Source organism: Nycticebus coucang, chromosome 14, assembly GCF_027406575.1.
Source record: "Nycticebus coucang isolate mNycCou1 chromosome 14, mNycCou1.pri, whole genome shotgun sequence".
NCBI classification, from domain to species: Eukaryota; Metazoa; Chordata; class Mammalia; order Primates; family Lorisidae; genus Nycticebus; species Nycticebus coucang.
In genome coordinates this window covers 18,380,063-18,393,499 of record NC_069793.1, presented here as the reverse complement: position 1 = coordinate 18,393,499, position 13,437 = coordinate 18,380,063, and the positions used below count along the sequence as shown (strand labels likewise).

General features: G+C 45.9%; 1 protein-coding gene across 50 annotated transcripts in view; it reads left to right on the top strand.

Annotated features, from left to right (window-relative positions):
- Positions 1 to 13,106, top strand: part of MADD (MAP kinase activating death domain) — a 54,124-nt gene extending 41,018 nt beyond the window's left edge. For 7 of the 50 annotated variants that reach the window (XM_053560314.1, XM_053560316.1, XM_053560311.1 and 4 more), the window contains 7 exons: positions 2,275 to 2,382; positions 6,665 to 6,829; positions 7,085 to 7,157; positions 7,297 to 7,403; positions 9,502 to 9,571; positions 11,404 to 11,450; positions 11,809 to 13,100. In XM_053560314.1, coding sequence (XP_053416289.1) covers positions 2,275 to 2,382; positions 6,665 to 6,829; positions 7,085 to 7,157; positions 7,297 to 7,403; positions 9,502 to 9,571; positions 11,404 to 11,450; positions 11,809 to 11,913 — 675 coding nt within the window. In that variant the 3' untranslated portion in view covers positions 11,914 to 13,100. Of the gene's footprint in view, positions 1 to 2,274; positions 2,383 to 6,664; positions 6,830 to 7,084; positions 7,158 to 7,296; positions 7,404 to 9,501; positions 9,572 to 11,403; positions 11,451 to 11,808 lie in introns of all 50 variants that reach the window. The other 43 variants (XM_053560318.1, XM_053560315.1, XM_053560299.1 and 40 more) reach the window with 12 other exon arrangements.
- The last annotated feature ends 331 nt before the right edge of the window (positions 13,107 to 13,437 follow it).

Sequence of the window (13,437 nt, the reverse complement as noted above, 5' to 3'; positions counted from 1 at the left end):
CAATTTATGGCAGTTTGAGTTGCAAGGTGAGCTAGTAGCTTTGTTTGTGGAACATCATTTTTACTTGAAAGAATGACCAAAAACCTATGGTTATTCATAGTTGGGTAACTGGCAGATTTTTCTCTAAAATACTATCGTTGGCCTGTTGTTTAGTAGAGATGGGGATCTTGCTTTTTGCTCAGGCTGGTCTCGAACTCATGAGCTCAAACTATCGAGGAAAACAATTGGCAATATTTGTTACCAATGACAAGATTCAACTTTTAAGTGAAAATGAACATTTTGGGAGATTTCTAAGCTTGAAGCTTCCTAATATTTTAAGACTTTTCTAATGAGCTTCGTAATGATATTAACAAACGTGATTTATAAAATACTGTGTAATGAAATACAGCAACATTTAGAAGAGCTACATAACTCAGTGAACCAGTATTTTCCAAATACTAATGTGTGATGTTTCAAATTCAAGTGTGGATAAAAGATTCACTCAAAATGTACGTCAGATAAATAGATGTCTAACGTAACAGTATAAAATGTTCATCAAGACTGGGTGTGATGGCTCATACTTGTAATCTAGCACTCTGGGAGGCCCAGGTGGGAGGTTTCCTTGAGCTCAGGAGTTCAAGACTAGCCTGAGCAAGAATGAGACTCTTTTGCTACTAAAAATAGAAAAATTATCTGGGTGTTGTGGCCTGGCACCTGTAGTCACAGCCACTTGGCAGACTGAGGAGGATCACTTGAACTCAGGAGTTTGAGGTTGCTGTGAGCTAGGCTAATGCCATAGCACTCTAGCCTGGACAACCAAGTGAGACTCAAAAAAAAAAAAAAAGTTTATTAATGTTTTCAGATTTTACATCACAACTAACTTTAAGAAACTGCTACTTCTCAAATTCTGGCAGAGTGTCAAAGAAGAATAGACAAATTTATTTGAAAAGGCCTCCTCCCTTTTCCAAATGCATTATCTATGAAGTCAGGTTTTCTTCATGCACTCAACCAAAGCAACTTATTACAACTGATTGCAGAAGAAGATATGTGAATGCAGCTATTTGCTATTAAGCTGAACATTAAAGAGATTTGCAAAAATGTAAAACAGTACCACTCTTTTAATTGTTTTTGTTTTGGAAAATATAGTTTGCCAGGCATGGTGGCTCACGCCTATAATCCTAGCACTCTGGGAGGCCGAGGCAGGTGGATAGCTTGAGCTCACCACTTTGAGACCAGCCTGAGCAAAAAGCAAGACCCCATCTCTACTAAAAATAGAGAAACAGGCAAGAAGATCACTTAAGCCCAAGAGTTGGAGGTCGTTATGAGCTATACTGCCACGGCACTCTACCCAGGGCAACAGCTTGAGACTCCTGTTTCAAAAAATAACAATAATAATAATAAAAAGAAAATATAGTTATTAAAATGTTATTTCTTTTTTTTTTTCTTTTTGTAGAGACAGAGTCTCACTGTACCGCCCTCGGGTAGAGTGCTGTGGCATCACACGGCTCACAGCAACCTCTAACTCTTGGGCTTATGCGATTCTCTTGCCTCAGCCTCCCGAGCAGTTGGGACTACAGGCGCCCGCCACAACGCCCGGCTATTTTTTTGTTGCAGTTTGGCCCGGGCTGGGTTTGAACTGGGTTTGAATATGGGGCAGGCACCCTACTCACTGAGCCACAGGCACCGCCCTATTAAAATGTTATTTCATTTACATGTAATGGGTTATTAAGAATTACTAGTGATTTACAAATGAATTAAACATGTAAGAAATTTCTCAATTTTAATTTCTAGTATTATAAATATCTATAAGTATAATTCACATAAAAGGTCTTTGGAATCGTCAGTTTTTTTTTTTTTTGAGACAGAGTCTCACTTTGTCACCTTCAATAGAGTGCTGTGGCATCACAGCTCACAGCAACCTCAAACTCTTGGGCTTAAGCTGTACTCTTGCCTCACCCTTCCAAGTAGCTGGGACTGCAAGCGCCCACTACAATGCCCAGCTATTTTTAGAGACAAGGTCTTGCTTTGGCTCAGGCAATTCACCCACCTCTCCCTCCCAGAGTGCTAGGATTACAGGAATGAACCACTGCGCCCATCCAGGATCTTCAATAATTTTTAAGAGGTATAGGGGTCCTGAGACCCAAAAGTCTAAGACCACTTCCTTGGTGGCCACTGGCAAGCAGATGAATCTGGGCTAAGGAAGCTGGTATGAATTTACTTGCTGAACAAAGGATTCTTGGCCCAGAGACCACTATAAGAAATATGTTGAATGTCCTTAAAAATCTCTTTCATCAGAATGGACGTGATCTCTCTATCCGGTCCAGTGGCAGCCGACACATGAAGAAGCAGACGTTCGTAGTACATGCGGGGACAGACACAAATGGGGATCTCTTTTTCATGGAGGTAAGTACTAGTTCTTATTGGGGACTCAAAGGGATATTTGAAAGTTAGGAACTCCTAGATCCAATGCTAGAATATTTTTCCCATTTATCTCATTCATCTTCATGATGCATTTATCATTAAATTATCAAGTTGTTAGGCAAATAATTAAATTTATATAGTATATAATATCCCCATTACCTTTATATATATGTTGAATAGATGATAGTGTCACATTGTCCGTAAATCAGAACAATACAAAATAGTATACATTGGGAGGTCTTGCACTCATTCTCGTCTCTTTACATCTAATTTCCCACTCACTTCATCTCTTCATCCTCTAAGTAACCACTTTATTGGTTTCTTTTGTGTCTTCCAATGAATTTTTATGCAAGCAAAATATGAACATAAATTTTTATTTTTCTCCTTTTTTACAGAAAGGTAGCACATTATATCTATTGTTTCTTGGTTTTTTCATTAAACATTATCTAGATGATCTTCCATATCAGTACAAAAAGAGTTTTCTCATTCTTTCCATGACTATGTGAATCACATATGTATTCCACTATGTGACTATGCCAATGGTTTAGCCAATCAGTACATATAGATCCTTGGGTTAAGCAGGCACAGCATCATTTATTATAGCACTATTAGCAACAGCAATTTTTTTTTTTTTTTTAGTAGAGACAGTCTCGCTTTATCGCCCTTGCTAGAGTACGATGGCATCACAGTTCACAGTGACCTCCAACTCCTGGGCCTAGGCGATTCTCTTGCCTCAGCCTCCCTGAGTGGCTGGGACTACAGGTGCCCACCACAGCACCCAGCTATTTTTGTTGTTGTTGTTGCAATTTGGCCGCGGCCGGGTTTGAACCCACCACCCTTGGTATATGGGTCCGGCGCTCTACCTACTGAACAGGCGATGCCCCAGCATCAGCAATTTTTTTGCTGTCCCTGCTTAATTTCATACATACATTTCATATTCATACATTTGTCCAAAAATTCCCAGAAGTCTGATTGCTGGGTCAAAAGAACAATGTATTTATAATTTTGGTGGACATGACTCTTACATGTGTCTTAATGTATCCTCCCTACCTTTTGTTGTTTATTTTGTTGAAGACATTGGATCTTTTGCCCTGTGGCATATCCCACATTCTAGGGTTTTTGCTGATTTCATCTCTTTGGTATCAGTAATGGGTTTCTCTATTATTTGTATTTCTTTTAAACTAATAGTTCAGGCTCGATGCAGTGGTTTATGCCTGTGATCCCAGAATTTTAGGAAGTTGAGGTGAAAGAATCACTTGAGCCTAGGCATTCAAGGCTACAGTAAGCTATAACTGTGTCGCTACACTCCAGCCTGGGCAACAAAGCAAGACCCTATCTGTAAATAAAAATAAGTGCATACATACATAAATAAACAAACAATCTAGTAGTTCAATCTGGAAGTTTGATCAGTTTCAGATTCACTCTTTTAGCAAGACTTCACAGTGGTGCTGTATGCTTCCTATTGCCTATTATGGCCATTCCACCCCTAGTAATATAGTGGATTTAGGTGTGCCCACTGGAAAGTTCCTCATTTCTCTTCTGATTTTGCCTATGGTATTTTTTTTTTTCAGTCTACCCATTCAGTCTATGGTATTTTTTGACATGCAGAAATTTTTTATGTCTATGTAATCGATCAATTGTTTCTTTTATGGTTTTTGGACTTTGAGTCACAGTTAGACAAAGCCTTCCTTACGCTAGGATTGTCAAGAAAATTGGCCATGTATTCTTCATTTCCATGTTTTTAGTTTGAAATGGGTCCCTTCCAAGTAATTATAGGGACTAGGTACAGCTCCTGTATAAAAAAATGCTTCCTTTGTCCTAGAGGTAACCATTATTAAAAGTTTAGGGGCGGCGCCTGTGGCTCAGTGAGCAGGGCGCGGGCCCCATATGCTGAGGGTGGTGGTTTCAAACCCAGCCCTGGCCAAACTGCAACAAAAAAATAGCTGGGCGTTGTGGCGGGAGCCTGTAGTCCCAGCTACTCGGGAGGCTGAGGCAGGAGAATCGCCTAAGCCCAGGAGTTGGAGGTTGCTGTGAGCTGTGTGACGCCACGGCACTCTACCGAGGGCAATAAAGTGAGACTCTGTCTCTACAAAAAAAAAAAAAAAAGTTTAGTATAGATCCTTTCAAAATTTTTGAAAATGTGTATTTGTATAAGTTTAATTTATGTGGCGTTTTGTTTTGGCATTTATAAAAGTGAGTCAAATTACAAATAGTGTTTATGCACATAATTTTCATTGTTTTTCTCAATATTATCAGGGACATCCTTCAATGTCTACATTTTATATCAATCTGTCTCTTTGTTAGTGGATGCTTTGCCATTAGGTATCATATGGATGTGCCATGATTTATTTAACTAATGCCTCCCACTATTTTTTAAAACATTGCTTCACCGAAACTATCCTTGACATGCAGAAATTGAACATACATCTTTGCACACTCACGTGAGAATTTCTATAGGATTTATTCTTAGATGTGCAATTTCCAGATCAAGCTTATATAGATTTGAAATTTTGATAGATTCTGCCAAATTGCCATCCCAAGGACTACCAGTTTATACCTCTACCAGCAGCTTCAGCTTAGGCAGCTGGGTGGGTGGTGGTGCCGGTCATTCACATAGTAGACTTAGAAGGAGGATCCACATGGGAGATGTCGAGCAGGTTTGGGTATGAGGAGTTTGAGGTGCTACATGTGAGACCTCCAGATAAAGAGAGGTTCAGGAGCTTAGGAAGAGAGGTCTGATGTGGAGAAAGATTTAAAAACGATAAACTTGATAATAATAAAATTATATTTCTTATATTATTTCAGCAGCTAACTAGGGTACCCCTGGCTTTTAATGCACATAAAGCATTTTATCCACATTAACTTAGTCTTCACACTAACTCAACAAAGTCTTCCCCATCTTACACATGAGTAAATGTAGGCACAAATGAACATGCTCAAGGTGACACACCTAAGCAATTGTAGGGCTGGAATCTAAAGCCATCTGGTCTTAGACCTGTGCCCTTAACCATTGTGCTTTAATGTCTCCCTTAATAATTGAAGCCGTAAGAATTGGTAAGTTCTCCTGGATAATATTGAAAAAGAAGAGGGTGTGAAAAAGACTTCGATTTTTTTTTTTATTTACATTACTCTGTATTATATAATTCTGATGCAGTAAGCACTGTTCATGTGTCACTTGTATAATTTTAAAAAGTATTTTTAAAAAGGCCACAGCCAGGATTAGAAAATGCATTGGCTCCATTTTTTTCTCCCTGGTTAAGTCTGCCATCATCTCCTATCTTTGTGGCTATCAAAAGCAATGATTCCTAGGGATGGCACCTGTGGCTCAAAGGAGTAGGGCGCCAGCCCCATTTGCCGGAGGTGGTGGGTTCAAACCCAGCCCCGGCCAGAAACTGCAAAAAAAAAAGCAATGATTCCTAAGATTGTAAGAAGGAGGCATGAGATATACTCTGAGTACTTTAAGTCTTTGGAACACGTGCTATGGTGCATATTGCACAGGTACATGTCAGATCTATTAAGAGTAGAGTATAAATGTCTTTTGTTTTGTTTTTTTTTGAGACAGGGTCTCACTATGTTGCCCTCAGTAGAGTGCTGTAGCATCACAGCTCACAACAACCTCAAACTCTTGGGCTTAAGTAATTCTCTTGCCTCAGCCTCCCAAGTAGCTGGGACCATAGGCACCCGCCACAATCTCCAGCTATTTTTTGTTGCAGTTGTCATTGTTGCTTCAGCTGGCCCAGGCTGGTTTCGAACCTGCCAGCTTGTATGTGGCTGGCATCGTAACCACGGTGCTACAGGCTCCAAGCCGAGTATAAATGTCTTAACATGATAAGTAAGTGAGGTGAAGGCTATGTTAACCAGTTTGATGTAAGCATTCCAAATTGTATATAAAATCATCACATTGTACACCATAAATGCATTAATGTACAGTTATGATTTAATAAATATGTTGAAAAAAAGAAAAAAATGTCTTCGGAACATATGACGTAATAAACACTGATTTGAGAAATCAGCCTCCTTCCTCACACACAGCTTCCTTTTCAGTAACTGTGTTTCTTTCTATGATCCTTGTAGCAAACAGTATGTCCAGTAGTCTGTGTTTGTGTCTTCACCTAGGGAGACACCATAAGTACCTGGCAGAAAACTGGGTCATGTGATGCTCCCAGGACCAGCTGTCCCATCCTTTCCCTCTGGGGAGCAGTACAGTGTGGTCTCTACCAGGCTCTTGGAGACAAAGCCTTGAACTGCTCTGTGCACTCTCTAGGTGTGTGATGACTGTGTAGTGTTGCGCAGTAACATCGGGACAGTGTATGAGCGCTGGTGGTACGAGAAGCTCATCAACATGACCTACTGTCCCAAGACCAAGGTGTTGTGCTTATGGCGTAGAAACGGCTCTGAGACCCAGCTCAACAAGTTCTATACTAAAAAGGTACCCAGGATCTCTGTTTGAACTAAGGGAGGGGTAGGTGTTGAGGGCCAAGCATTGAGTTCCTCACTGGGAGGTTCAGATTCCCAAATCTATGTGTGGAGGCATGCTTTTGTCTCCAGCTATTGTGTGGGATACCTCAAGCTATCTCTGAGGTCCCTGCATCAGCCCAAGCCTTCAGTGGCCATTACAGAGCAGAGGTTTGGGGGTCCCTGGCTGGCTTACATGACAAGACAGCTGTCTCTCCCTGTGCCACAGTGTCGGGAGCTGTACTACTGTGTGAAAGACAGCATGGAGCGTGCTGCTGCTCGACAGCAAAGCATCAAACCCGGTGAGAAGAGAAGGGTTCACCTGAGAGAGTGTGCTTCTGTGTTCGCCAGTCCTCCTGCATGTCAGAAGCCTGACAAAAATGCCAGGTTGTGGGGCCTCTCACCTCATCAGTTAGCTGATAACCTCTTCCCTTACCACAGGACCTGAACTGGGTGGCGAGTTCCCTGTGCAGGACATGAAGACTGGGGAGGGTGGCTTGCTGCAGGTCACTCTGGAAGGGATCAACCTCAAGTTTATGCACAACCAGGTAGGTGCAAGCAGCAGCGCAAGTGTTCCATCTGTAATAAAGATCAGTGCCCAGGCCCCCGGTGCTTTCCCACAAACATGAGAGAGGGCCTGTGGAGCTAGAGGGAGAACTGGAGCAGCTGGACTCAGGAAAATCACAGGGGAGGGTACAGTGATGTTGGTGACCACCAGGTGCCATGAAGATACAACAGGGTGCCTATGGGGAGACTGGGAAAGAGAGTGAGACTTGGCAGCCATGCCGCCCTATTTGTTAAACTCCACACAGTGTGAGTGGGAGCGTCTCACTTGGCCCTTCTTCGCAGTGTCTCTGCCTCCCTTTATTCCCAGGGTGTGCTTTTGCTCAGTGGTTTTGCTTTGAGAGTCTAGACTCGCTGGTCTCCTTGTATATTTCTGGTGCACTTGAAGCTTGTGTGTGTGTGTATGTACGCGTGTGCATGTACACGTGTGTAAGTAGCTTGTATCTGTCCTCTCTGGAGTGTGTATGTTTATTTGCCTTTTTCTCCTGCTGATTCTTTTTCCTGTTCTTTTACTTCCTTTGAGTATTCCTACTCTGTCCCCTGATCTACAGGCCTGATTCCCCTTCTTTTGAGTGGGTAGAACTTCTGGATACATCTTTCCCTCATTGTGATTCCATCATAGGAGCTGACTTTTTTTTTCTCTTGGTCTTTTAACACAGTGTTACTTTTTCTCTCAGTGGACATCCCTTAAGCTAATTCCTTTCTGAGGCCAACGCATCTTCCCAGGTCCGTTCACAGCTTGACTCTTCACACAAGTGCCTTCCCTTCCCCTTCCCCAATGTACTGGTTCCTCTCCCTGAGGCTCTGAGCCAGATGCGAATGTGTGGAGCCCCACAACCCCTGGCCAGGCAGCAGACAGCTCAGGGGAGGTGGACATTTGACTATGACTGTGGCTTTCTCCCTCCATTTGCCATTTTAGTTCTCTTTCTTTCAGACTAGTTGAGCAGCTTTGGTGTTAACAGGAAACAGCTGCCCAGGCTTCCTGGCAGCCCCTTAGTCTATTTTCAATCTAAGGCTTAGGTAGCAGCAAGCCCCCAAATAAATTAGGGCCAGCCCAAAGAGGGGTTTGCCAAAGTACTTAACTGACCCGAGAAGGTACCAGCACTTTTTAGTGCTGTGGCCTCTACTGAAGATGAGATCTTGCTAAACAATGCCCAGATGCTCTGCCCTCTTCCATGTGCTGCCCCTCTGGGCTCACCTAATTGTCTCACAGTTACAAAGCATGTACAGACTGGTCCATAGTTGAAGGCTTGACCCTTAGAAGAGAGAGCCTCATCACAGTCTGATGAGGAAATAATGGCCTTTGGTTCATCTTCTACCACTCAGTAGTCAGTTGGAGTCTCCTAGTGGAGTTATGGAGTCCAGGCTAACTGGAAGAAGCACAGACTTTGGAGTGGGGACATGCGTGGATTTGAACCCCAGCTTCAATATTCATGGGCAAATAAACTTTCTGATCCTCAATTTCCTGGGGATATAAAATGGAGGTAATACATATATATGCACTGTGCCACCTAGGTGTAAGGATTAGAAAGAAGCAGGTTTTGTAAAACTCCCAAGTCGGTGCTCAGCATGTGGTTATTATTATCACCACATACTTCTTGGGAGATACTGGATCCCGTTTCAAGGAGGATACCAACACCCCCACCCAAGGACAGTCTGAGGGGAGCTTTGCACCTGTGCCAGCCCTCTGCGCCGGAGGAGGATGCATGGAAGGGTAGAGACCTGAGGGGCTGAGTAGGGGGACTCCTGGGCACAGTGTCCTCTATGAGTGCTGCCCTAGGCAGAGGGTATGGCAGGTAGCCCAGGCCAGCAGAGGGGCCTTTGGGTTGGGTTTGACCGTTAAAACTAACGCCTTCATTTCTCTCCCATGCTTTCTCCTCCGGCCAGGAGCGGAAGGTACTATGCCCTTTCTGCTATCTTTGCTTCTTAGCGCTTTTGAGTTGTGTGTGTGTGGATTCTTCTGTCCTCCCTTTGGGAAACAGGTTTTCTGCGTGTGGGTGGGGCTGTAGCTGGGAGAATGTGCTTTGTGGGGCAGGGATAGAGCCTCTGGGCCTTACCCCACCCTCCCTCCCTCTCTTGCAGGTTTTCATAGAGCTGAATCACATTAAAAAGTGCAATACAGTTCGAGGCGTCTTTGTCCTGGAGGAATTTGGTAATTACCCTATTTTGCTCTTAGGTCTGGACTCACATGGCAGTAACTCAAACCTCGGAGCTCCAGAGGAGGGTCTAGGGTCAGAGAGAAGAACCTCTGCTAGAGGTCAGGAGGAGCAGGAGTGACAGGGAAGAAAAGGGAGCCCTAAGGTGAGAGAAGGGAAGGAGAAGAAAAAGATAGCTAATGGGTCGCAGAAGAACAAGTGGCCTTAGATGAGTTTAGAGATGGTACTGAAGAGGCTCAGTGAAGTAGTGCCACCTTCCCATGGTTGGCAGGTGGTCAGAAAATTCTAGGGCAGAACAGATGGTGACCCCCAAGCTCTGCTATGTCCATGTGGCCTGCTTATGATCTCTCTAGTAATCCAGTGCTCCATCCAACCTCCCTGGCGCCACTCTGGTCTCCACCTGGCCTCTGTGTTAGAGAGGGGACATCGCAGGCATACTCTCACTCAAGGCCTCAGAGGCAGAAGGGGCAGTTGTAGCCAGGACCCAGCCTCCCCCAGCTAGCACTAAGGAGTGGTATAGTGGTTCTCACCCTGGGGCTTTGAGTTCCTGCTGTGTTTGTGCTTCATTCTTTTGTGCCCCTCATCGCTGCTATGAAAACCTTCGTTCTCCAGCAGGTAAAGTGACCTTCGCTCGGCTGGGCTCGTGCTGCCTCTCCCCAGGTCCCTGCCTTGGGCCCTGCAATGGGTGGGCTCCCAAAGGGCGGGCTCCCTTCAAAACAGCTGTTCACATTGCCAAGTCTTCTCTTCCTTTCTCTCCCCACCCTCTTCCTTCCCAACTTCTTGCCTCCGCCTTCCTGCTGGCTCATTGGTTTTGAGTTTTCTCCCCTGTGTGCTCCCTTCTCTTCTGCCAGAGAGATATTTGAGGGAATCTTCCAACTCAGGAGAATGACCTGGGGCTTCTTGCTCTACCTTTGATGAGTTTATTCCCTGCTAATGCTGGGTTCCCCTGAATTCTACCTCCCAGGGTCAGAAGAAGGTATGGCCGGTTTTCATCCTGCCTTTTCTGGCCCCCAGGGGGATGCCATGACCCTTTGCTCCCAGTCTCAAGGAGCCATGTCAGTGGCTGATCCTGGGGGCCCTACTCCTTACTCTGGCCAAGCAGAACCCCTGCATGGCTGGGGCGGGGTGACTCTAATCGTGCACTCTGGGCTGTGGACATGTGTGTATACTCTGCCTGATGCTCCCCGTCACCTCCCTCCCTGGGTGCTGTACTCGCCTGTCTTCTGCTCGGTGTGTCTGCTCCAGAGCCCTCTGACGCTCTCCCTCACACAGGCAGGCCCCCTGGGCTTCTCCTGCTACTCAGGGAGGACACTTCAAGTCTGATGGGTTTAGTGTTATGTTACTTTTTCATCCAGCCTCAGGACCCTCTGTGTATGGGGCTGAGTATAAAGGGAACCGTGTTAACACTACCTGGCTGGTGACTGGGATTAGTTCACAGGTGTGTCAGCAAGATTGGGCATAGGCTAGAAACAACACTCTTTTCCCAGCTAAAATCTGGGAATTCTGTACTGGAACGCCTTAGGGACCCTGGTGAATAGCTGAGACCAGGCTGGTAAAAGGCCAGCCCTCTTCCATCCTGGGGCTGTCAAAGTGGATAGAACCACAGCCATCAAGTAAAAAGCCATGACAGACTTCAGAGGTTTCATGGAGGAGTCTGGACAGAGCCTTGGTGGCCTCTGCCCTGTCGTAGCCTAAGCTGCTACAGCCACTGTGAGAGGCCACAGAGGGGAAGGGGACCCTGGTACCAGGCGCTGCCGCCTGGGGGAGCATGGCACTATTGCTTTTAGTTTTGAACTTTCTGTTTTGTCTCTTGCCCGTCCGGTTTTAGTTCCTGAAATTAAAGAAGTGGTGAGCCACAAGTACAAGACACCAATGGTGAGTATGCCACCCAACCCTGAGTATGCCAAAGTCTGCACAGGGCTCCCTGGGTACTTCAGGCAGGTGGAAGGGAGGGCCCTCTGAGTACACAGGGGTGTGAGGAGACTTGGTCTAGATGCCAGAGATCCAACTGAAACCAAAACATAGCTTCAGCCTGGGAGACAGACGCACACACATTAATCCCCTCTCCCTCTGGGACAGCTTCTGGGACCTTGTGTGGGACTCACATTTAGCCCAGAGGCCCATGCCCAGTGTTAGGACAGGAGGTGCTCGCTTGGCAGACCCTCCACATGTGATGATGTAGGGATTTTAGTCTTGCTGATCTGTCTGGTTTTCTCCCCCACCCCCTCCCCAGGCCCATGAGATCTGCTACTCTGTGTTGTGTCTCTTCTCATATGTGGCTGCGGTTCGCAGTAGTGAGGAAGACCTCAGAACCCCACCTCGGCCTGTCTCTAGCTGATGAAGGGAGAAAGGTTAAGCAGCTTCCCCAGCCCAGGGGACACCTCTTGCCTCTTGCTATTCCCAAGTGCACAAAGCTGCTGTGACTCAGGAGTGGATGATGCATGTGTGTTCTCTGCAAGCCCCTCACCGTGGCTAAGTTGGTTCCCAGTTACACATCTCTGAGTGTGTCTTTGAACATGTCTGTTGCAAGGCTAAGCTAGACCCTTCTACCTTCTCCTTCTCCACTCCCAGAAGACCAAACTACCTTCCCCTCAGGGCTCAAGTGCGTGTGCCAGTGTGAGCCCACTACTGTATGTGTGTGTGTGTGTGTGTGCCAGTGTGAGCCCACTACTGTGTGTCCTTGAGATATCTGTGTTGTGGTTCCTTGTCTTGGCATTATAACCTTCCAGTGCAGGAATCTGGCTCTCCATCCTCTGTGATCCAGTACTACTGGACAGCTGGAGAATTCTACTCTGTGGGGAGTGAGGGGAACTTGGGGCCTGCCTCCCAGAAGAGGGGCAGGCAGTAAAAGGAAGGGAAGAATCAGGGGAAGCTGGAGTGAGTGGCAGCTCCCTACTTCCTTATCCATTCCCGGCTGGCAGCTCCTGCTTTGCTGCTGTGGCCTCCATCCCTGCAGCAAAGCAGCCATTCCCTGTGGCCTGCCATGCTTTCAGCATGAGAGGACAGAGTGGTTGGGGCTAGTAGAGTCCTGGGAACTACTGGCTGCTCTGCTCAAAAATCAGGGAGGGGTGGGAAGCAGCCAAGTTCAGTATATACACCTGTGTCTACAGGCAGTAGGCATATCTCCCAGCACTGGGTATCAGAAGGGAGACATGGCCTGGGGGTGTGCAAGAGATGATTGTAAATATTTCAGCTCCACATTATTTATAGAAAATGTACAGCTGTGTGAATGTGAAATAAATGTCCTTTACTCCTCTTGGGCTCCTTGGTTGCCTTGCATTATTAATGATGCCTCCTCTTAGCCCAGGCCTGAGGAAGGCTATCCCTGCACTCCAGCAAGGCACCTCAGGCTTGAAGAAATAAGGGAGATGTGCTCACCCACATCCAGGCCTTCCTGCCTACCACTTTCTGGGCTTCCTGGGCTTCCAGAAGAGGCTTTAAGAGGGACCTCTCTTTCCCTGCAGCTAGTTCCTGGGGGCCCTGCAGAGGGCTGGGTACTGTGAACTGGCTACTGGAGGGAGCAACCAGACTGGGTGTTGATACCTGAACAGAGATGAATTTAACAGTGAAAACAAACCCACAGCTTGGCCCTCTCCATTCCCTGTACAGGTTATGTGTGGTCCAGGGAGATTCTGTCACTTGACCAGGGCCTCCCACAGGGGCTGAAACCCAGAGTTTGGGCTTGGAGTGTCTTCCATTGATTGGGTAGAACTCTTCAGCAACGCTAGGACCAACCTCCATGGAATTTCTAGGCCATGGGAAGCCTGATGATCCACACATCACAGTAGGGAACCTCTGAGATCTGCCTGATTCCTCCTCCCAAAAGGAGATTGACAATTGGGTTTAAGTTTCCTGCGGGAAA